This window comes from Prosopis cineraria, unplaced genomic scaffold (assembly GCF_029017545.1).
Source record: "Prosopis cineraria cultivar Desert tree isolate PC_DT_omini unplaced genomic scaffold, ASM2901754v1 PC4, whole genome shotgun sequence".
NCBI classification, from domain to species: domain Eukaryota; kingdom Viridiplantae; phylum Streptophyta; class Magnoliopsida; order Fabales; family Fabaceae; genus Prosopis; species Prosopis cineraria.
Window position 1 is genome coordinate 15,481,653 of NW_026555335.1, and position 22,073 is coordinate 15,503,725.

At 30.5% G+C, this 22,073-nt stretch overlaps 1 protein-coding gene across 15 annotated transcripts; it reads left to right on the plus strand.

The window, feature by feature from the left end:
- Positions 1–560: 560 nt before the first annotated feature.
- On the plus strand, positions 561–19,410 carry LOC129308681 (class V chitinase-like). 15 transcript variants are annotated; one of them, XM_054949978.1, is made up of 10 exons: positions 561–917; positions 5,251–5,303; positions 6,291–6,592; positions 10,782–11,130; positions 15,687–16,576; positions 17,009–17,152; positions 17,224–17,363; positions 17,770–17,980; positions 18,376–18,613; positions 18,948–19,410. In XM_054949978.1, coding segments are annotated over exons 4-10 (1,677 nt in total). In that variant the 5' UTR covers positions 561–917; positions 5,251–5,303; positions 6,291–6,592; positions 10,782–11,077; the 3' UTR covers positions 18,949–19,410. The 15 variants fall into 15 exon arrangements, 10 of the variants coding, with proteins under 10 accessions (XP_054805953.1, XP_054805954.1, XP_054805952.1 ...); XM_054949979.1 differs by lacking the exon at positions 5,251–5,303 and having other exon boundaries at positions 561–836; positions 6,291–6,424; positions 6,526–6,592; XM_054949977.1 differs by lacking the exon at positions 5,251–5,303 and having other exon boundaries at positions 561–836; positions 10,782–10,991; positions 11,074–11,130; positions 18,948–19,409.
- The last annotated feature ends 2,663 nt before the right edge of the window (positions 19,411–22,073 follow it).

Here is a 22,073-nt window from a genome sequence, read left to right on the forward strand (position 1 = left end):
AGAGGATAAGAAACAAGGGAGGGTCTTTCTATGGCATGAGTCATAGCAAATGGTGTATGCGCCGCAGTGCATAGTTAAATTTTTTTCTTAAACCAGTTACTGTCTATTCAAAAAATCAGAGAAGAAGAGAAGGAGAAAACAAAAGGCTTGAAGTTTCTCTGCTAGGTCTTTTTCCCTTAGAGGTTTGGGAACATTTTGAAGCTATAAAACATTTAAGATAAGGTTGCTAAACTCCTTTCCTTCCTTTTTCTGTCATTTTTTTAAAGATTTGAGTTAGAATTTAAATGAAAAAAATGATTTTAGGACCATTTGCATAATACCCAACAAGAAAATGAAAAAAAAAATGGAAAATTTAATTTAAGGTAAGGAATTTTTTTAAATATATTTTTATAAATTTTAGGGATAAAATTCATCAAGTTGTAATGGTAGTTCAGTGAAACCTCTCTTGATATTTGCCTTCATGGTAATTTTATTTTTGCTCTAGATTGACCAAATTATTGAAATGCCCTACACTTAAATAATTAAACCATTAGATATTTTTTGACTCCTCCATTCCACGTTCGGTTTTGCGTCTGCAGAGCGGAGGAGAGAGCCAACCAATTCTTCCCTCCTTTCTCCTCCCTCGCCTGATCAGTCATTTGCCAGTCACTATGGATGCGTCGGCACAGTTACTGGACGTTTGGGTCGCAAGATTGTTCCTCTCCTTCCTGATTTCTACTTTCTTCTGCATCTGCTGGGAGCGAGAGAGAGGGTCCAATTGCTGATTCTGTTGCCTCTTCTCCTCGCGGGTTGGTGCGTTCGGAAAGAGCTGGAATTGTCATAGCCAAGAGTTGCTGGTCAGTTCGTGAACTCTCCTTCTTCTTCCCCTGTTTCCTATTGCTAGAAACATCTTCTCTTCCCCGTTTTCCAGCACACAAGTAAGGGATCAAAAAGCTTTGATTCTCTCCCTTTATCCCTTAATTGCTATGTTGGTTGGTTGAATTTCACCTCTTTCGGATCGAATCTTTGTGTGGATTGTGATGTGGGTGGATGAATTTCTGATCCCCCTTTCTTCCTGTTGCGTGAATGGTGTCTGAGTGAGTTTCCGTCCCTGTTCCATTTCATCTTGTTATGGTATATATGAGTGTTGAAGCTTTGGTTGTATCTTCTTGTTCTTCCCTAATGAGTGGCATGTGCATGTTTGAGTCTCTGTTTTTATTTTTTCCTTCTCTTCCTTTTTTTTTTTTTTCCTGCAGCTTCTGTGTGTGAGAGAGAGATAATGGGATTCTAAGTAAGCTAAAAAAATTGAGGATTTGAAAGCTCACCTTGGATAGGAAATTATACTTCCAATTCCTCAAGCACTTTTGGTTGTTATATGAGAAGCATGATTGGTTCGATTCTGTTTTCATGGTACTTAAATTGAATTTTGAAGAAGGAATGAGTTTAATAAGCATAGTGAATTTGTATATATGTTTGGAAATTGTTAGGTATGAAATTAAAAGACTAAGATGGTTGTTGTATAGTTTGATTTTGAATGTACAAAAAGTGTTTGATAAATATTTGATTGGAGAATTTTAGACAATGATAGCAGATAAATGTGTTAAATGGACTGTTGTTGATTAAATTGTTATTGAAGGCAATTGCTTTTCTATCATGGAAGGTTAAAAATGAAATTAGAAAAAATCTGGAAAAGGTACTTGGTTGATATTCCAATGACAGTTTGTTTGTTATGATGTTAAATTTTGTGTGCACATAAAATGTTTGATGAATGTTTGAGGAAGGAAGTTTATAGAACTTAGATATGCATGAACGATAACATTGAATGAGATGTAGAAGTTTGTTTTCTACGAGAAAATGTGAAAGCTTTAAACATTATTTATATTAAGTATTTCAAAGATCAATTGATTTAACTCGACGTGGAGTTTTATTGTGAATGGTCAAAGTTGAGATTTTTCTTTCTATTGCTTAGAATTATCTTAGAATAAAGATTTTGGAATTATAAAGTGTATAAAAGAAATGATCAATGATGTCACTTTGGGCGATAGGAAATTAACAAACGGACAATATTACAAAAGTGCTTGGTTAGGAGTATGTTATGTATTTGGGGATATCTCAAGTAAGTAAATAGCGTCTCAAATGACTTATTAGTAAATTTATTTTCTTTGCAATAATGTTTAAGTAAATTCATGATTATTTATATCGTTATATTTAAAATTTTGTTATCAACTATCATGAATAAAAATGTTTTTATTGTACATAGGTTTATAAGAAGAGTTCAAACTATTTTACGATTGGGTATCTACTATTATTTAATATGATGGCAATGTTTGATTTTATAGTTTAAGGAATAATTTGTTATTATGACTCATTCATGCTTGATTTAAAGTGTGAGATTGAATCAGAATATTGGTTACTAATGGCAGTTTCATTAGTCCTTAACGCGCCATGGTACACTTAGTTAGCAGGGTATTTGTAAAAGGTGCTAACCTCGTGTGCAGGTCAATGCATGTGGAATGAAGGGATGTATATTTATGGGCATGGTATTTACGCTTGTTTCGTGGCTTATGCCACACTTGTTTCATGCTTTTAGCCGCAATTGACTGATTATTTACCCTCATAGATTGTGTATCCACGCTTGTTTGTTATTTACCCTTGTGGACTGTGTGTTCACGCTTGTTATCCATTTTGATAAAGTCCTGCTAAATGATATTTTGAAATTTAATTTTTTAAAACAAATCTTATAAGACAAGTTGATTTTCATAAATGGATTTTTTTGTAACGAAAAGTTGCATTTCATAACTATCTAATACGAGCCTAATAGTTTAGAAAGTGAAATTTGACCATTGTGTTTTCATCATATGAGGATATTGTGGATTAAATGGTTAAATGAAAATATTTAGTTTGAGCTATACATTACTACTTTTGTAAATGATTATTTAGTTGAAGTCATGCTTATTCTATTTATATTTATTTCTTTTATCACTTTTAATTTTATTTTGAGATGCTATTTACTAGAAAATATTTTAACCTTAGATAATAGATGGATCTGTATTACCTATTGATCATTGGGAGCTTTATCGTTGAATTGAAGTAGAAAGATTTCTTTGGACAAATACCATGTTGATCTAAATGTGAGCCTAAGTATTATTTTATAGTTCATGTGATCTTTATTAATTATGGATAGAATCTTGATTTGTTGCATATGTTGATTGGTTGTTGTTAAGGAGTGGAGTTCCTTGTTACTAAATTGTTATAAATTTGTTGTTGTAGAAATTTTTTGGAGGTTCTATGAAATTTTTAAAGAGTATATGATTCTAGTTGCACAAGGAAAGGCATGGTAAGAATTTTTGATTTTATTATTAATGAGTTCAAAGTATTAAATTAGAAGTTTCTTAAAGTAAGACTTATAGGATATGGGTTTTATATGCAAATTCTGTGCCAATCACACCTTATTTTTAGGGGGCGACAATTTAAGTTTTGGGTCCAAACCCATCGGCTAAAAAAGAGTTAATAGGAGTTATTTAGAGTACTTAAATTTAGTATTAATGATTTTAAAAGTTGTTAGTTGGTAAATGCCATAAATATACGAAAATGGCATTAATGAAGGAAATTGGATGAGTTGAAATGCTATTAATAAAGGTTTAATGACTCATTAATGACAATGTAAGCTAAAGAAACTTGGTAAACCTAATAGATAAGCCTATATGTGAGAATTTAAGTTTTAGGGTGCGACAATTTAAGTTTTGGGTCTGAACCATCGGTTAAAAAAGAGTTAATAGGAGTTATTTAGAGTACTTAAATTTAGTATTGATGATTTTAAAAGTTGTTCGTTGGTAAATGCCATAAATATACGAAAATGGCGTTAATGAAGGAAATTGGATGAGTTGAAATGTTATTAATAAAGGTTTAATGACTCATTAACGACAATGTAAGCTAAAGAAACTTGGTAATCCCAATAGATAAACCTATATGTGAGAAATAAGGATCTTGGGCATTTTAGAAGTGAAAAGTGAGGGCTTGAAAATGTGTATTTGATAGTGTTGATGAGTTGAACTTAATTAATTGTAGAGTAATTGTCTGGGCACTGTACTTGGCTTGGAAAGCAAGCTTAAAAGCAAGATATTGAGGGGTAAACCTTTAGTCTTTTAAAATTTTAAAGTAACCAAGGAAACCTTAATATGAAAATGAGTTTATTTGCATGCATAATTGAATGTGTAAATGTGAAAGCATGCTATATATCATACATTAACATTTTAAATCTTGATTTTACATAAATGTGAAGTTGAATTTGAAATGAATATTTTTCGAATTATGAATGTGTATTTAACTGAGAAATTTTATAATGTGTGATGTGTGATGTGATGAGTGCATGGTTATATTGACATGTGAACACTATATGTGTGGTTAAAAGAGGATTTGAAATGTGTTATAAGGTTGAAAGTTTAAATTGAGAAGTTTTTTAAAACTAGTATGGATGCTCACTTGGATAGCATCATGGCATGAGCCCAATGTGTTGTTATAGAGCATATGAAATTGTGAATTGTGTGAGCATCGTACATTACATAATAATTTGGCAGAAGTTTGCCTAGGGAAAGGAGTAAAAAAAATTCATATGATATTTATGGTTGCTTTTTGGTTCACGAAGGCCTAGCTTTGTTCCTCTATTTGTTGAGGGATTATCCTATAGTTTGTCGAGGGATTAGAACCTAACTATCGCTACCTATTTATTAAGGAGGTTAGCTTAGGAGTTACGACACCCTAGAGATTCGAGGATGGGGGAAGCCGTGGTCTGAGAGTAAGTTTTGTGATATTTAGCTAAGTCACACCTCATAATTGGTGAACTTGGATAGTCCAGTTACACGAACGAAACCCTGTTTGATATTATAGTCCATGATTTCAGTCGGAAGATATAAGGAGGTTATAAGATGAAATTGATCATGCATATATGTATATCTAATGTGTCGCATGATTGTTAAGTTGTGGCAAGTTGTGATGGTGAGTGTGCCATTGTCATATGATTATCATGGAATTAAATAATTGGATCATTGTCACATGTCTGGGTGTCTTGTGGCAATATATCTTGTGATTTGAGAAGAGAAGTATAAAAGTTAATTAAGCTGTGAAATGACAACTTGCGTGGCAAGTAAAAGTATATTTTGGATACTCATCTCCATTTATGTGTGTTTATTCAATTGATATACAACTGTATAGAGTAAGATTACCTTGGTTATTATGTGGCTAAACTCACCCCTCTATTTTAATATTTTATAGGCTCTAACTTTAGTGCAGATGGGAAAAAGGCTCTTGAGGTTTAGAAATCTAAGGTTCATATTGTATAGCCTCTTAACTCTAATTCTTTTTGTTTAATATTTGATATATTGTCAATTAGGTCATATTTTGCGTACACTTACTCTATATTGTTGTTAATGATTTTTGAAATGTATTTTTGGGCCTTAAAATGTTATATGTGAGTTGTTCAAGTGTTGATAGAGCTAAAATACTAATGCAAGTATAGGAATATTGATTTGATCATAACTGTGAATGTTGATTTTAAAATGCGATGTCAAAACCTCCCCTTCTATTTTACTGTTAAAGGTTAGGGAGTAAAATTTTGATATGATTGAGATTGTGTGCTCATGGTGTGTTGTATAAGTAGTCATAAGTTCATTATGTGTGTTTTGGGTGTTAAAAATGGGTTTTAGCATATGTGTGAGGTTTTGGACACCGTTGTTTTGTAAAAAGTGAGACAAATTGTGAAAATGTGTTTATGTGTCCAAGTTTCTTGTGTGGCTTAATATGGAAGAAAAATCTATGCCATTAGCGAGATTATAAAAAGAGTTTTTCATTGATGCCTAGATCACCTCATTCAGATGTTGGACGGAGAAATGGGCACTTTAGAAGTTGCCTTGAGATGCTGTCAAAATGATAATAGAATAGCTCTTTGAAATGTAATAACCCATATTATAATTATAAAGCTACATTAATTAATAAGATAAAATTATGGTATTTTTATCAATTGTTGGGGCAAGAATAACATGTATTGGTGGCTAAGTGGTATTTCTGTTGGCCATTGTCATCCAAGTTTGGGGTTCAAGTCTTTATATACACAAAAAGACAGGTTTTATTTTTGTTGCATGAAAGTACCATTTTGCTCTTGAAAAAAAAAGGAAGTCGTAGAGATTAAATTGAGCTGTTCGCTCCTTCTTCATCTTCATTCTTATTTTTGAAATTTCTAGAGCAATCGAGAGAGAGAGAGAGAGAGAGAGCACTCAAATTGATCCTCCATCCTTTGCTTACCTCCTCCATTTCAGTTGGTCACTGGCATGGGTGTTTAGGTCACCAGGAGTTGCTGTTGCAAGGAATCTATTCAAAGTTGATCTTCTCGCTCCATGTGTAGGCTTCATTGTCGATTCCTTCTTCCTCCTTGGGCGTTGTCTAAGTGATGGTGAGTAGAGCTCGTCCTTCTTCCCCCTCCGTTGGTTCGCTGTTATTACGGGTACTGTTATGGGTTTGCGATGTTCTTCCTCCTCTACTCTTCTTTGACAGTGCGATGGCTTCCCTTGCTTCTTCTTGGTTCAATGTCGCCACTGTGTTCAACTGTCGGTGGCTGTGGGTGCGTCAGTTTCATCCTCTATTTTTGCTTAGTTAATTTCCTCATCTTGCTACTAACTTCGCTGATTGAGGTTGGTGTTTAGGGTCTTATTTTTCTCACTGAATATGTGAGTGTGTTATGTGGCTGAATTGTGGCTTATTTCTTGTTGTTGCTTATTGTAAATAGGAGGAGTAATAAAATCTAAACAAACTGAAAAATTAGTTCTAGGGGTATGATTTTTGATAAATAAATTTACTTGTGCTTATGTTGAAGAAGAGGAGTTAGATTTAATTTTCTTTAAGGTCTAATTGAATTTTTCTTGTTAAGGAATCAGAATTAGGTTGGTTGATTGAGTTCAATATCAATTTTGTGATTTGTAGGAGATAAGATTTAAGGGAAAGAGGTTTGGTGTTAGTTTGCGAATTAATGGATGATAAATGTTTGATAAAATGTCCCTAGGAGAGTTTTGCTTGATTATTTTAGGTTTATGAAATTTCATTAGCTATTGTAATAGATACATTTACCCTCTGTTTGGATTGAAACAAAAGTTGAGAGGAAAAAAAAATGGGAGGGAAAAAAATGAAAAGAAGAGAAAACTAAAAAAAATAATATTATCACACATTATGATTGGATGGACAAGAAAAAATAAGGAGGAAAGAAAATGAATAAATATTATAATGATTATAATACCTTTATATCAGTATATCATATCTAATATAATTATCTTTGTAAAAATAAATTGAAAGAATAAATTATATTAAAATTAACATCATCAAATTAATTTAAAATCAAATTAGTTTTTTAAAAAATGTAGAAAGTTAAAGACCCAATTTCTATTTCTATTTCTTAAAATCAAATTAATTATATTAAAAATAATATCATCAAATCAAATTATATTAAAATTAGTTGTTAAAATTATATTAGTTCTAGAAAGCTAAAGACATAAATTTTCATAAAAATCAAAATCTAATTGTTTGTGAAGAATTAATGTGGTTGAAGTGGGCAAAAGAGGAAAAGAGATGAGACTGTAGGTAGTGGAAAAAAGAGTTTGCTTTTAAAATCTCTCCACTTTTAGAGAGAAAACTTGAGAGGAAAATGTGGTGAGTCCCACACGTCATTTTCTTCCCAACTTTCCTTTCCTCTCACTTTTTCTTCTTCATCCAATAGGAAAAAATGTATTTTCTCTATTGTTTTTCTCTCATATTTTTTTCCTCTCAAGTTTTCTCTCCAACCAAACAGAGCATTAGTTTGAGTGTTATTGATCCATGAATTTAACTTGTAGGTTACAAATTAGAGGAATTTGATTGTTATGAATTTGTATGTAACTTTAAATTCTTGAGGATAGAATAATTATTGATAAAGTATTGGATAAAATATGGTAGGTTAAAAATTTTAATTGTATGGTTGGAAACAATGTACCAAAAAAAAATGTTATCTCAAGTAAATAGGTTGATATGGCTAAAGCATTATGGAAGAAATTAGTGGCATAAATGGTAATGCTTAAACATTGTTGTTTATAAATCTAAATTGAACTTTTGCAAAGGAGTTCATTGAAAGAATTATTGAGATTTTATCTAAGCTTTGAATTATTGAGAGTTATAAGTTGAAGAGTTTGCAAGGTATATTATTAATTTAGAAGTCATACTTGAATGTTTGGAAGTGGTTGGTCAAAGAATTAAAGGTTATATATTTATTCAATGGTTTGGAATGTTGTACATTAGATGTTTGCATTAAAATCGTTTATGTGTAAAAAGCCTAAGGAAAAACTTTTATGTGCAAATTTTGTTACTAAAATTTTAAAGTTTTTATTATAAATCTTGACGAATGGATTCTCTTAAAAAGAGGCTTGTTGATTCAAAAGTAAAATGCATTAAAATCTTATTATATTTTATAGGATAGTTGTAAGGAAGGTAGCTTGATTGGAGTTATAAGAAATGAATTTTGAGCTTTAAAGGTACTACAGGTGAGTGGATAACATCCTAACTGATTTTTCAATAAAAATTTCTTTTACTAAAATGGTACATTTTTCATGCAAATTTTTTTAATAACAATGATGTGTTTATTGAATAGTTTGTTTATTAAACTTTTTTATTTTGTGAAATTACCTTTATTAGTTTTAAAATTTTAATTGATTAATAACTACAAATTTGAATTTTGATTATGAGATTTTATTCTATCGAATATTGGATTGATACAGAGAATGATTCATGCGAGTTCGATTTTGAAAATGAAAACTTTATTTATTACCAATGATTTTCTCGCATATTTGAAATTAAATTTAAAAAGGACTTTTACAAAGAACTAGTTGCTAATGATAGTTTCGTTAAACCTTAGTACGTCATGGTTATGACTAGCTAGTTTGACTTTTGTAAGTATCGTGCTCACATTTATTATTCGTGGGTTTCATACTTGCGTTTGATTTTATAGCTTCAAGCCGCATTTAGTAAGCATTATCCTCATGAATTGTGTGTTCACGTTTGCTTTGTACCTCAAGTTGCGCTTGATTACTTACCCTCATAGACTATGTGTCCACGTTTGTTTTTATGACATAAGCCACGTTCGATTATTTATCCTCGCAAACTGTGTGTCCATGATTATTACATATGTTGATAAGTCCCTATAATTATGAGTTTTTAATTATTTGATGGATATATTTTTCATTGGTTTTGATTAATGACATATTTTTATAATTATTTTATGCAATTATTTGCTTTATTGAAATTATATGATAATGATGTTTGATAAGATACTTTAATGAATTAAGAATTTATTTAAAATTACATGAAGTCCTTTTGTGACGAAATTTATTAAATATTTGTTTGTAAAAATTGTTATTTATAACACACATAATTATGTTAAACTTTCTTTTTATACACATTTAATTATTTTTTGTTGAAATGCTATTCACTAAAAATTTTGCTACAACTATTCTAAATGAAATTTTGTTTAGCACTATTTTCCTTTTAATATAAATATTTAAATTCATGTATTTTATTTTGAAAGTAAAGTTAGATGCTCCATGTGGCCTGTAACTAGGATTCTATTTTAATATATATTATCTGTTGGCTGGACGGAGTTAATCTCCTAATTGATACTATATTTTGTGCAAAATATTGTATTGTAGAATTTTTTAAAAGATCCTATTTGGTGGGGATGTTATGTTAAAAATTTTACAAAAATATTAAAAATTTTATTATAATTATTTTTATTATGTCATAATTTTTAGTACAAATTCAATTATATTTTAAAAATGAAAAGATTTCTCAATTTAGGTTTAAGAAATGTGTGATAGGATTCACATCTTGTGCCGATCACCTTTTAATTTTAGAGCGTGACATGAAATGCACAATACGTTGTGGCGCATGGTATAAAGCAAGACAGTCGCAGCGCATGTGCACATGCTGCAATACACTGACCTCTTTCCTAATTAGTTCTTGAAATCGTTTCACTCTTTTAAGATATCTCATGCTTCAAAAATATTACTTACTTTGGTTAAAAGGTTAATAAATGGTTTTGATTTATTTTAGACTATGAAAATTTGGGATCTCATTACTTCAAATTACAAAACTTGTTAATCTTCTTTGAGTTATTCTCTTAATTACCTTGGATTTTGGAGTTCATTGTGATTAGTATTTGGAGATTTTACAGTTTCACTATGAAATATGTGAAGTTACTATTATAAGAAGTTGAAATGATAGTTGTAAATTACTTATGAAATAGTTGTAAATTTTTTAATTAATGTAATATATTTTTAACAAGAGTATTAATTATCTTTTGACTCTAATTTCAAATGACACTTAGGCTTCAGGGGCTTGGCTGGGGTTTATAAATTTTGTGAGACTTATTTATAAATAAATATGTTTCACAAGACTTATATGTATTTTCCTATTTTATTAGAGGAGAAAATGAAGCCAAAGATTTTAGGCTTTGGAAATATGTTGAGAAAAGACACTTATACGAAGAGAATAATGAATTTTTTTTTCTTTTTGGCCAACAAGAGATAATGATTGTATGTTCCCAATAGAGAGAATGATGCTAAATGATGCAAATAATTTATCATAAATTACATATACAGACGTTATATTTATGTCTGTTTAACTCGCGTAGCTGGGTAAAAATTGTCTCTGTTGTTGTAATGTGTTCAATGTTTCATTCACAAGAGAATAAACTACAACTAAATAGTATTAATAACAAATAATTGATAAAACAGGGCTATCCTACACCTCAACGACAAAACATGAGGGGCAATGAATTTTTGAATCTATATAGTATGAAGGCTGAAATAACAGCAAACAAAAAAGCTCGTCAGACTTGGAGATGAAGTTTACAATGATCAGAGGATGGGGCTTTAGTCCCTTTTGGGAAGACACGATCTGGTATGAGCAACCACAAAACCCAATGATGAAACCATTGCCACCAGGTAATTGGCCAGTTTTTGCAATTAACGCCATATTTGTGTCGTGAAAATATTATTTCCATTAGTCATGCACACCAAATTGTAGGCCAATGAGCAAAGAGTTGAAAGATGGTCAGCTGAAGCCAAAAGTTTCATCCAAGAGGTAGCTAGCAACTTGTTCCGTCCCAAAAAAAAAAAAATGAAGTTTCTATTTAAAAATTATCAATTAAATTTTTTCAAATTGAAGTCTGCGAAAAAATCTGTGCAATAAGCAGCAGAATCAAAACATAAGAACTTAACAAATTTCTATTCGCTAATGTTATATTTGAATGCATGCGGATTTAAATTGGGATTTGAATTTGAGCCAAATTCATTATTTAGGTAATTAAAAAAATATATGAATCTAAATTTAACTTAAATTCAAATCTAAATATTACCTCAATATCTTTTTATTTTAAATTTTCAAATAATTTTTCATTAAAACTCTCTCTCTTTAACTTTATTGCTTCCAACCAACTTTTAAGGGGATTGAACCATTGGCATCGACTGAGATTAGACGGCTAACTTTAATAAGGACCGGACTATAACTGACAACTAGGACTAGAATGTTAGCCCTAATTGAGATTGGACTACTAGTATCAACTAAAACCTAATAGTCGACACTGATAAGGATAGGACTATCGGAGCCAATCAAGACCGGATTGCTAGGGTCAATTAGGATTGGATTTCCAGCAACTATTGGGATTGGATGGAAGACTTCAATCAGGATCAGATCGTTGGTGTCAACCGGGAGCAGACCATTGGTGCCAATCGAGAATAGATAGTTGAATTTGACTGGGACCAAACAACCAGCGTCAATTAGGATTGGACCGGTCATATGTCGCCTACCAACAAGGTCCTTACATCAACATTGGGATTTAAAACTATGACCTTCAAGGTTGTGAGTTAAATCCTTACTAATTAGACCAATCTTTGTTGACAAATACTTTTATACTTAATCTTGTAATTATATGTTTAAGAAACTTATAAGTTATTTGGCAAGAAAAAAAAGATACTTCTAATTTATCTCAAATCAAATCAAGAAATGTCAAATTTTATACATTATTTATGATATAACAAACTCTAATTGTTATACTATCTCATTCCTAATCTATAAAATACTTTTTAGATAAAATTACACATGTTAATAAATCTTATTAAATATACTTGATAATATTATTTTTTAAAAATTGAAGTATAAACTTTCAAAAATGTTATTCATTTAATAACTAATTTGTGAATGAATGTTAAAGAGATAGAATATAATAAAATATTATTTTTGTTAAAATATTTTATATCTTAAAATGTCAAATCTTCTTCAAAAGTGTCTTATGAATTGGAATGAATGAAGGGAATATATTTTAGGATAGAGCAAACAACCTGTAATTAAACAAATTGGATGGGCTCAGCCCTTCATGCTAGCCCATTCCACCCATTACTCAACCTTAGATATTTTCAACACTTTAAAATCCACAAGTTATAATGTATTTAAACAAATTTATATTAAATATATATGATTAAGTAAGTAAGTCTTTCTCATTTTGAAATGATAGAGAAAACTAAATCTACCTTGCACTAGCTGTAGTATAACTCACCCATTAAAAATTTAAAAAAGAAAATAGTGTTAACTTCATGACAAAAACATATATTTTAAAATTTGGAATCATGTCCCCCCTAATTGCATAAACCCCTTTGATGTACGAGATGATAGTGCTAGGCTTGATTTTATGAGCCTTTGTAAGTTTAAGCTAACTTGAGTAAATTCAATATAAATTCAACTTTCTCAAATTACCAACTCTAAGTGAAGGCTGGCGAAACTGTATTTATACTTATTAATTATTAATTATTAAATTAAGGAGCCTTGGATCAAATGTCCAAACAATAAATCGCCTTGCAATAATGGGCGTCAGTATTAAAAAAAAAAAAAAAGCGCCGGCCAAGTCTGCTGTTGAAGCCGGCACTAAATTAATAATTGAATTTTCACGACATTTGGTCAAACAAGAAGCTACAATATTCAAATTTATGGTGTTGGCATTGTCATGGTGCTTGTCTCCTTGGACGAAAGGTTCGGCTTCACCTGTGTCAGGTTGCGGCCATTTGGTTTTATCCAATTAGTTGGGATTAATATTTGGGAAAATATAATGGTAGTCTCCTTTATTTTAATCCCATTTTATTTTTACCCCCTATAATTTTATTTTATTATTTTCAATCCCTTTGATTTGATCCATTTGCAACTTTGATTCCTATAAAATGTGCATAAAAACCCTGAGCTAGTAAACTAGTACTGTACAATTAATTTTGTTGATGTCTAATTAACTTTGTCAACGTATTTGTTGACATATGCTTAATCTTGCTTTTATCTACCATATTTTTCTTTTTTTGAGGTTAATGTGTCATATTTGTTTAATCCAAATGTACAAAGAAGCTTTTTTTTTTTTAGGGCAACCTTACCTTTTTTTTTTAAGTCATATTTAGCCCATTTATTTCCATATCATCATATTTTTACAAGGGAGTTAGCAGAATTTCAGCTACATTAACTCCATTAATGCCATCTCATAGCCATTACATGCATTTATAAAATTACAAAGACTCACATTATGGATAGATAAGAAACTGAAAACAACCAAATAAAACTATAAAAACTAAACGCAAAATATAATCAAAGTACAAAAAACTTCTATTGTATTTTCCTTAATCTTTTGTATAGCTCTTTCTTTGACCACTGGCAAAGAAAACTGGAAAACATTACATTTTGAATGCTAACCTTTTAAATTTCATAACCTCAAGCATGATTATTACACTCTGTTCCCTTGAAAATTATATGCATAGATTAAAGATGTACACACAACTAGGGATGTTTAGCTTGGACCCATCCCGATTGACTTGGTATCATTCCGATCATATCAGGATGGGTTTTGTCCCGATTCAAAAATAATCGAGATAGGACTTTACGGGATGGGACAAGACACAGGATTACCATCGGGACGTCCCGTCTCATCCCGTCCCGAATATTATATATATTATTTTTTATTTTAAATATATTAATTATATTAATATAATTTATACTTGTATTAATTATATCAATTATAATTTCAATACTTGCAATTCTTATTTAAAACTAAAGTTTTTTATATTGATAATTTTAATGACATTGAGTAAATATAGCGATATCTTTCTTTATAATATATTAATTATATTAATATAATTTATTCTTATATCTATCTATTTAATAAATTTTATTTATAACATATTTCTTACTTTATTTTTAAAAAAATAATTAGCTTAGTATATCTCTATTAAAGTAGAAGAATAATGATTTAATATTATGCTTGACTTGCCTATTGTTGCTAATCTTATAGCATAAAGATTACTTGTATTTGCTATTATAATGTGTAATTGTGATTAATATAATTCAATAATTGACTTTAAATTGTTGTGATTTATGTGTTTGTGTTGTTTTGATTTTAAACTTAATAAATTATATTATTTAAAATTTTAATGAACGTTATTATTCAAATCTTTCTTTGATATTATCCCATTTATTGGGATGGCAGGACGTTCCAATCTTATCCCGGTCCAGTCCCAACTCCTAACAGGATGAGACGACTTTCGAGATGAGATGGGACATGGAACCAAAATTCAGTCCTAATTTTTTTTTTTTAAGACGGGACACGGGACGGGGGTGTTCTGGTCTCGTCCCATCTCGTAAACACCCCTACACACAACACGCACTCACTCTTACATAAATTTGATACTCTGCATTTAAAGACTGAGTGCTAATGATAGCATGAAAGCTATACAAAGCATTCCTTGCATGTTGTCACGAACTGCATTTGTTCTTTTCCTTGTTTCTCTTTATCTCCCATACGAATGCGCAGAAGAACAGCCTGCACGGGTGAGTGCTGGTTATTATGTGCCGGGAATTCACATTTCTGAAATCGACTCAACACTATTTACTCACCTCATATTCGGTTTTGTTTATTTGAACATTATGGACCCATTTGGTTTTCTTCTATTTTACATTTAGAAAGCAAAATTTTATTTTCAAAAAATTAAAAGTTGTTTGGATAAAATAAAATGCAAAAAAACATATCCTGAAAGTACATTTAAATAATAACTGAAAATGAATTTCTGAAATGTAATTATTTGAAGCTTTTAAAAAGTTAATTTAAAAAGTAAGATGTTATTTAACCATACTACTCCAAGTTTAATATCTTACTTTTTTATTTAAAAAATAGTTGATTTACTAAAAATATAATTATTGTTTTCATAATAATAATTAGGTATCAATTTTTTAGCATTATAAATTGAATAATTAATCATGTTAATTTTTAGCATTAATATATAATAAAAATTACAAATCATTGTCACATTTTTTAAAATTATAAATTAAAAAAATAAAGATAACTAGAGATCAAATTTTTAGCATTATAGATCAAAATTTATGTTGTTTAAAATTTTTATCACATTTTTTAAATATTTCAAATATATTACATTCGTATAATAAAAATTACAAATTATCATAAATAAATGTCCTTTCTGATAATTATACATTCAAGAGCACGTTTTACTATTACAAACCAAACAACTTTTAGTGTACCAAACTAATTTTTGAAAAAATATATTCAAACATAAATTTCATTACAACAACTGATTAGTGTGTGTTTGGCTTTTCAAAAGCAGGTTTCATTTTGAGACCTTCATCCACCCAGAAGATGAGCCTGACGTTCGTAGCTTCTCCAGCAAAGTCAGAGAAAAGAACCGATCCATCAAAACACTCGTCTATATTTGGGGAAATAATATTTATGCCTCGATGGTGAGCAATCAATCTTCAAGGAGATCCTTCATTGCATCTTCCGTAGGCATAGCCAAGGCATACGAGTTTGATGGCCTTGACCTTTACTGCGATTACCCTGAAATAAAAGCTGACATGGATGGTATGGCAATTCTTTTACAAGAATGGAGACAATATGTACATGATAATGATCCAGAACTGATCTTGACTGCTACAATTCCATATTCGCCATATTGGCCATTCAACAAGTCTATTTATCCTGTTGAGTCAATGGCAAGGTACTTGGACCGGGTACATGTCAAAACATATTCTTACATTCTGGGGAGGTCACATGTCACTGCCGCACATTCAGCTTTATTTGACCCGTCAAGTAGATATTACAGCACAGACTATGGTATCAACGAATGGATTTCCAGGGGATTGTCACCCAACAAGTTGGTTTTGGGGTTGGCTTATTTTGGGTATGCATGGAATCTCACTGATCCTAATGACAATGCAATAGGTGCGCCAGCAACAGGTCAAGCACAAGCTCAACGTGGATCGGGGAAAATGACATACGGGGAGATCAACGACCGAATTCTCTCCCGCAGAGAAGGCGATATACAATATAATGACACTTATGTAATCAACTACTGGTCATGTGGATCAACTTGGATAGGTTTTGATGATGTTGAGGCTATCAAAATTAAGGTGTCTAATGCGAAGGAAAAGAAGTTGCTCGGTTACGCTTCATGGCAGGTTTCTGACAATGACAATTGGTTGCTTTCCTATGCAGGTCATTTCTTTTAAATTCAAGTCACTTCTCCATACGAATCATTTTCTAATCTAAAATTTTAAAGATTAGTTTAGGACATTTCCCAATCCACACTTATAGTTGAAATTTGACAAGTGTCAGATCCTGTTCATCTAAAAAATTAAAACTAGATTCTGCAGAGAACAAAAGATTGAGAATCTTCCAGATGTGCATCATCTAACCATAATTTCACGCTAAGGATGCGATGCCAGAATTCTGCATGTTTCCAGATTATTACCATATAAGGGATTAAGGGTTAGTATCATCAACAGAGGGCATTAGCTAATGATCTTTTAAAACCCAAAGATCCATATTGAGGAATGCTCTCTAATCTACATTATGCAGATATACATAGTTAGTGCTTGGTAGACATTCTTATTGTGATCAATAATTTAAATTATGGTGTGTTTACAGCTAAAGGGGAAGATAATAAAGTTAAAGGGGAACATTACTGTTCACGTTTGCTAAAGATTCTCTTGGCTCCAGCTGTGTTGTCTGTCTTGCTATTAGTATTAGGTTTCTTAGTCTACAGCCAAAAGAGAAGGTTCAAATTAAAAGGTGATATATTTAGCAGCGTTTAATTATTCCCCATCCACAAATGCTTACTTTCTCCTTATTTTCTCGTAAAGAAAATAAAGAAGCAGCAGAACATTTGAATGGTAATGCTACAGATGTCAAAGTCATTTCTTTCTCTGACATTTTAAGGGCCACAAATGGATTCTCAATTGAAAATAAGATTGGAGAAGGTGGTTTTGGAGTTGTTTACAAGGTAAGATTTCAACAAAACAACATTTAAATTGTTTGGTTTCAAGTTTAGGTAGCACGATTCTTTTTTCTATCCAGGCATAAGATTCCACCTTAATGCACTGATTCATCAGATGTATTCAATTTTATGGGGTTTACCACATTAAAATTATATGGTTTTGTGGCAGTTCAAATAAGGAAATGAAAAAACTACAATGGCATGAAGAGCATTTTATCGCTCAAATTTACATCAAGATAATACATTTGGATGACAATTCATGTGGGGAAAAAATATTAGTCTATACTTCACAATTTGAGTCATTATAATTTACCAAGTCTGATGAAGCTTCTCATTTCAAATTTTGCAATTTTTCAAACGAATATGTTCTTACCACATCCCGCCAAGACTTCAATAATTTTTGTTTCTCTAGGGAATATTACCTGATGGTGAGGAAATAGCAGTCAAAAGACGATCCAAAGGTTCTAAGCAAGGATTCGAGGAATTCAAAAATGAGACAACACTTAACGCAAGACTACAGCATGTCAATCTCGTTCGACTATTGGGATTCTGCAATGACAGGGAAGAACAAATGTTGGTTTATGAGTACATGCCAAACAAAAGCCTTCACTTCTATCTTTTTGGTTAGCAATCTTCAAAACTCAAAACTGCTTTAGTGAATTTGCAACAAACTATATTGCAGTCCGCAAACAGGGCATGTCAATAATGAGCATTCAACTAGTGTGAGATGCATATATATTGAATTTTATATGGTTTACACTTTTTCTTGCTCATCCTTCATGATTAGCACTTCTCCAGCTTTCCACATTTCATGCTCATCCAGTGCTTTTGTGGAAATTTCTTTTTTTGTTTTCTTTACCAAGCTGATCTCAGGTTTCCACTGTTTTTAACTTCAAGGGTAAAATCAGAAGATTGAGCTCAAACCTCTTTGGGATGAATACAATGTGTACACATATATTGTTTCCTCCAGTTGAAAGTTTATGGTACATCTGAAATTTGTCAATTGATTTTGACACAGACCCTACAAAGCAACATCTACTAGATTGGAGACAACGTGTTGGTATCATTGAAAGAGTTACTCAAGGACTTATCTATCTTCAAGAATATTCTAGGCTGACAATAATTCATAGAGACTTGAAAGTTAGCAATATTCTGTTGGATCATGAGATGAAGCCAAGGATTTCAGACTTTGGCATGGCAAGACCCTTTAAAAAAGATGTACATGAAGAAAATGCCAGCAAACTTGTTGGGACATAGTGAGTATTATATTGATCCCTCCATAATATCTTTTTTACATTTGTCTATTCCATGGATTCATTTCACCAATATGTTACGTTGTTCATCATCTTTTGTAATGGCTACATACCTCCTGAATATGTTGAGAAAGGGGTGTGCTCTATTAAATCTGGTGTTTATAGCTTTGGTGTTCTCCTCCTACAAATTATTAGTGGTAAAAGGATCTCAAGCTTCTATGGAGAGGGTAATGATTTGAACCTCTCAGAATATGTTAGAAATAAATATCTATGGAAACTGATTAAAAAAATAAATATTTTCTCTGTATTAATTACTTGGTTTTCCTAAATATTTTAGGCTTACAAGCTATGGAGAGAAGGAAAAGGCTTGGAATTTGTGGATTCTTCACTTGATGATACATCTTCTCCTTGCAAATTGATGAGATGCTTGCAAATTGCTCTCCTGTGTGTCCATAAATGTGCAGGAGATAGGCCTAGCATGCTAGAAGTTTATTTAATGATAAGAAACGAAAGCAACTTACTAGCAAACCCAAAATAGCCTGCATATTCAAACGTAGGAAATGAAGAGGCAGAGGCAGAAATTTGTTCACGAAATGAAACAACAATGTCTCCAGTAAATGGTCGATAGCACTTAACAATATTACATTTTACTGTTCTGTCTATCTTTCTACGATAATATATGATGTTCAGGGAAAATAAATGTCATAAAAATGTTTGAACTTCATTAGTGCCATACCCCATTGAGGAAGTGTGACTGGCACCAACGTACATCTCACTTGGTAAGCCTCATTGACAGACTCAATCCTTCTTTAATTCAGAATAGTAACTAAATGGAGACTATTTACTTGAATAATATCATACCATATATTATATATTAATGTTCAATAAACTTCGTACAAATTTTATCACAACCTCCCTAACAAATTGGACTTGGAATTCTAGCCAAGATTGTAATCATGAATAGGCATCAACTGTAATCCTAGTTCTGTCTTTCTTTCAAGCATTTTAAGAAACACTTGATATGCACTAGTTAACCTAACCATACAATAGGCATTCCAATTTGAAATTATTTCACCGGGCAACTGACACATCAATAAGCACTTTCACAAATTTCTCACTGAACTCTCCAATCCCAAATACAATTGAAGGAAAGAACTGAATCTATGACTCTAACCATAAATGTGAATAGATAGTACTACCTAGGTAATTTGGGTGAGTTGGGCTTATTTGGATCTAACTTAAAAAAACTCATATAGTCAAGCCTGGTCCTAACATTTTCAGGCTTCGAGCTTATTCAAGTCAACCCAAATACCCAAAACTTTTAAAAAATGTTTTTTCTTTATTTTTTAAATCAATTTTAATTTTTAAGTAACTTTGATAAGTATAAAATATTATTTTAACTTTAAAAGAAAAAAAGAAAAAAAATAACTTATCAACTTGGTACTTAAGTAACTCTGTTACTGTTTTGTTGTATTATGTGTAATTTATTCATGAATATTTCTTTTACTTGTAAATTAATGGGAAAATATCAATCAAGCATTGCTGGAAGAAATTTATATTAGTCAAGAATCACCTATTGTTAAAAACAGAATGAATATTTGTTAGTTCAAATTAGTCTTTTATCAACAAGTATTTATTTGGGTTTTAATAACAACTAATTATAAATTAACAACAGTCCATTTGAGCTTTTTTCATTTGAATTTTGACAACTAGTCCTTGATTGATATAAATTTTCTTTAGCAGCCCTTCATTGCTATTTTTCCTAAATTAATATCTTAGTTGTTTAAATATTTCTCTTATCATGGTCATATATAAATATTTTTCATATTTTAATTAAATTATATTATTTTAATTATAATCAAATTGACTTCAATTCAATCACGGTTAAACTATTAACTGTACTTTTGGGTAAACTGTACTTTTTACTTTTAAAAATATGAGAAAAATAGTTATCATTATATTACATAAAATTAAATTATTTAATTATGAATAAAATACCTTTTTTGAATTGTTCTTTTACTTTTTATGTTGTTTAACCCCTACATTCAAGGAGTATTTACTTTGATTTATTCTTAATTTTTAACCAAATCTGACATGGACGATAATCAAATAATTATTCAAGGACATTGTTTTATTTATGATGTTTATCTAGTAGCAGAGTCTAGAATTCTTACATGCCCAAATTTTATTTTTAAAATTACTTCTAATTAAATTTATTATTTTAAAATTAATTATCTTATTTTATAAAAATATAAAATATATTTTTTGTATCGTCAAATGATGTATAGGACTAAAAAAATTTTAAAAAAATAAATGATTCTTCAAATGTGAAAATTAATATTAAAATATATTTTAAATATTATCTTGAGATATTTTATTTATTAAAAATAATAAAAATATGAAAATATAATTTTTTTAAAATAACTATAATAATGCACTCAAATATATGATATTTTAATATAAAATGATATAAAATTTAAATAATTAATTAATATTTATTATATTGTATATATTTTTAATAATATTATCAATCAAACTTAGCCATATTTTTTTGAGCCTATTTGGGCCAACCTGAATAGATTTAAATATTAAAAAATATTTTTGAGAATTCAGCTTTAATTTTTTTGAGTAGATTCGGGGGTGGAGACCAAATTGTCAGCCCTAGTACTGCTACTAGAATAGGATAAGAATGCTTGAAAAGAAGAATTACAAAGGGAGAATCGCATCTAGGGCTCCAAATGGAAGTTAATTACTTTTAAAGCTCAATATAATCTGATAATATTCTAAAGGCTTAAGGGCTCCATTTGCAATTAATTTCTAAGTTCAAAAGACTCAATTGCTCCTAATCTAAATAATGAACGTGAACGATTGCATCTCTTCTTCTTTTGCTTTTCCTAATTGTTTCTATTGCTATAGCTGAATCCTCCCCCATATTTGCTTATTATTCTACTCCCGTTGTCACTGCCGTCCACATTGATGAGGGGCTTGAGGTATACCACATCATAACCCTCTCCTGTGTCCTTAACAAATTTGCAATCTTGATCGTTTTCTACTTTTATTTGTTTCTCTAGAAAAATTAGGGATCCCATACTTGATGGTGTGGTTCATTCTTTGTTGTTTGACTTCAAGATAGTAATGAGGAGGATGCTAAGGAGGCCATGTTATACTGTAACATCCTGAAATTTTAAAAACTCAGATTTAATAAAAAATAATAAAAATAAAATATCTATAATTAAATTAAAATTAAAAATAATTAGATAAAGGTTTAGAGTTTGAATTCTACTAACGAAAATTTAATTTTATTTTAGTTTTAATTGTGAAAAAAATTACCAAATTTGCCCTGATCTTTTTGTGTTATAACAAAAAGATTTGGGTCCTTCTTTAAAATTTGTCCCAATGCGTACAGTTCAATTTTTTTTTAAGGGAAAAGCACGTAGAGATGAAAAATGAAACAAAGAAAGGA

What these genes read in the sequence shown, in the direction of transcription:
- LOC129308681 (XM_054949978.1), top strand. Translation starts at nt 11,078, where the DNA reads ATGAGCAAAGAGTTGAAAGATGGTCAGCTGAAGCCAAAAGTTTCATCC. An exon ending in CCAAAAGTTTCATCCAAGAG is followed by an intron (nt 11,131 to 15,686) that starts GTAGCTAGCAAC and finishes GCTTTTCAAAAG; the next exon opens with CAGGTTTCATTTTGAGACCT. An exon ending in TTGGTTGCTTTCCTATGCAG is followed by an intron (nt 16,577 to 17,008) that starts GTCATTTCTTTT and finishes GTGTGTTTACAG; the next exon opens with CTAAAGGGGAAGATAATAAA.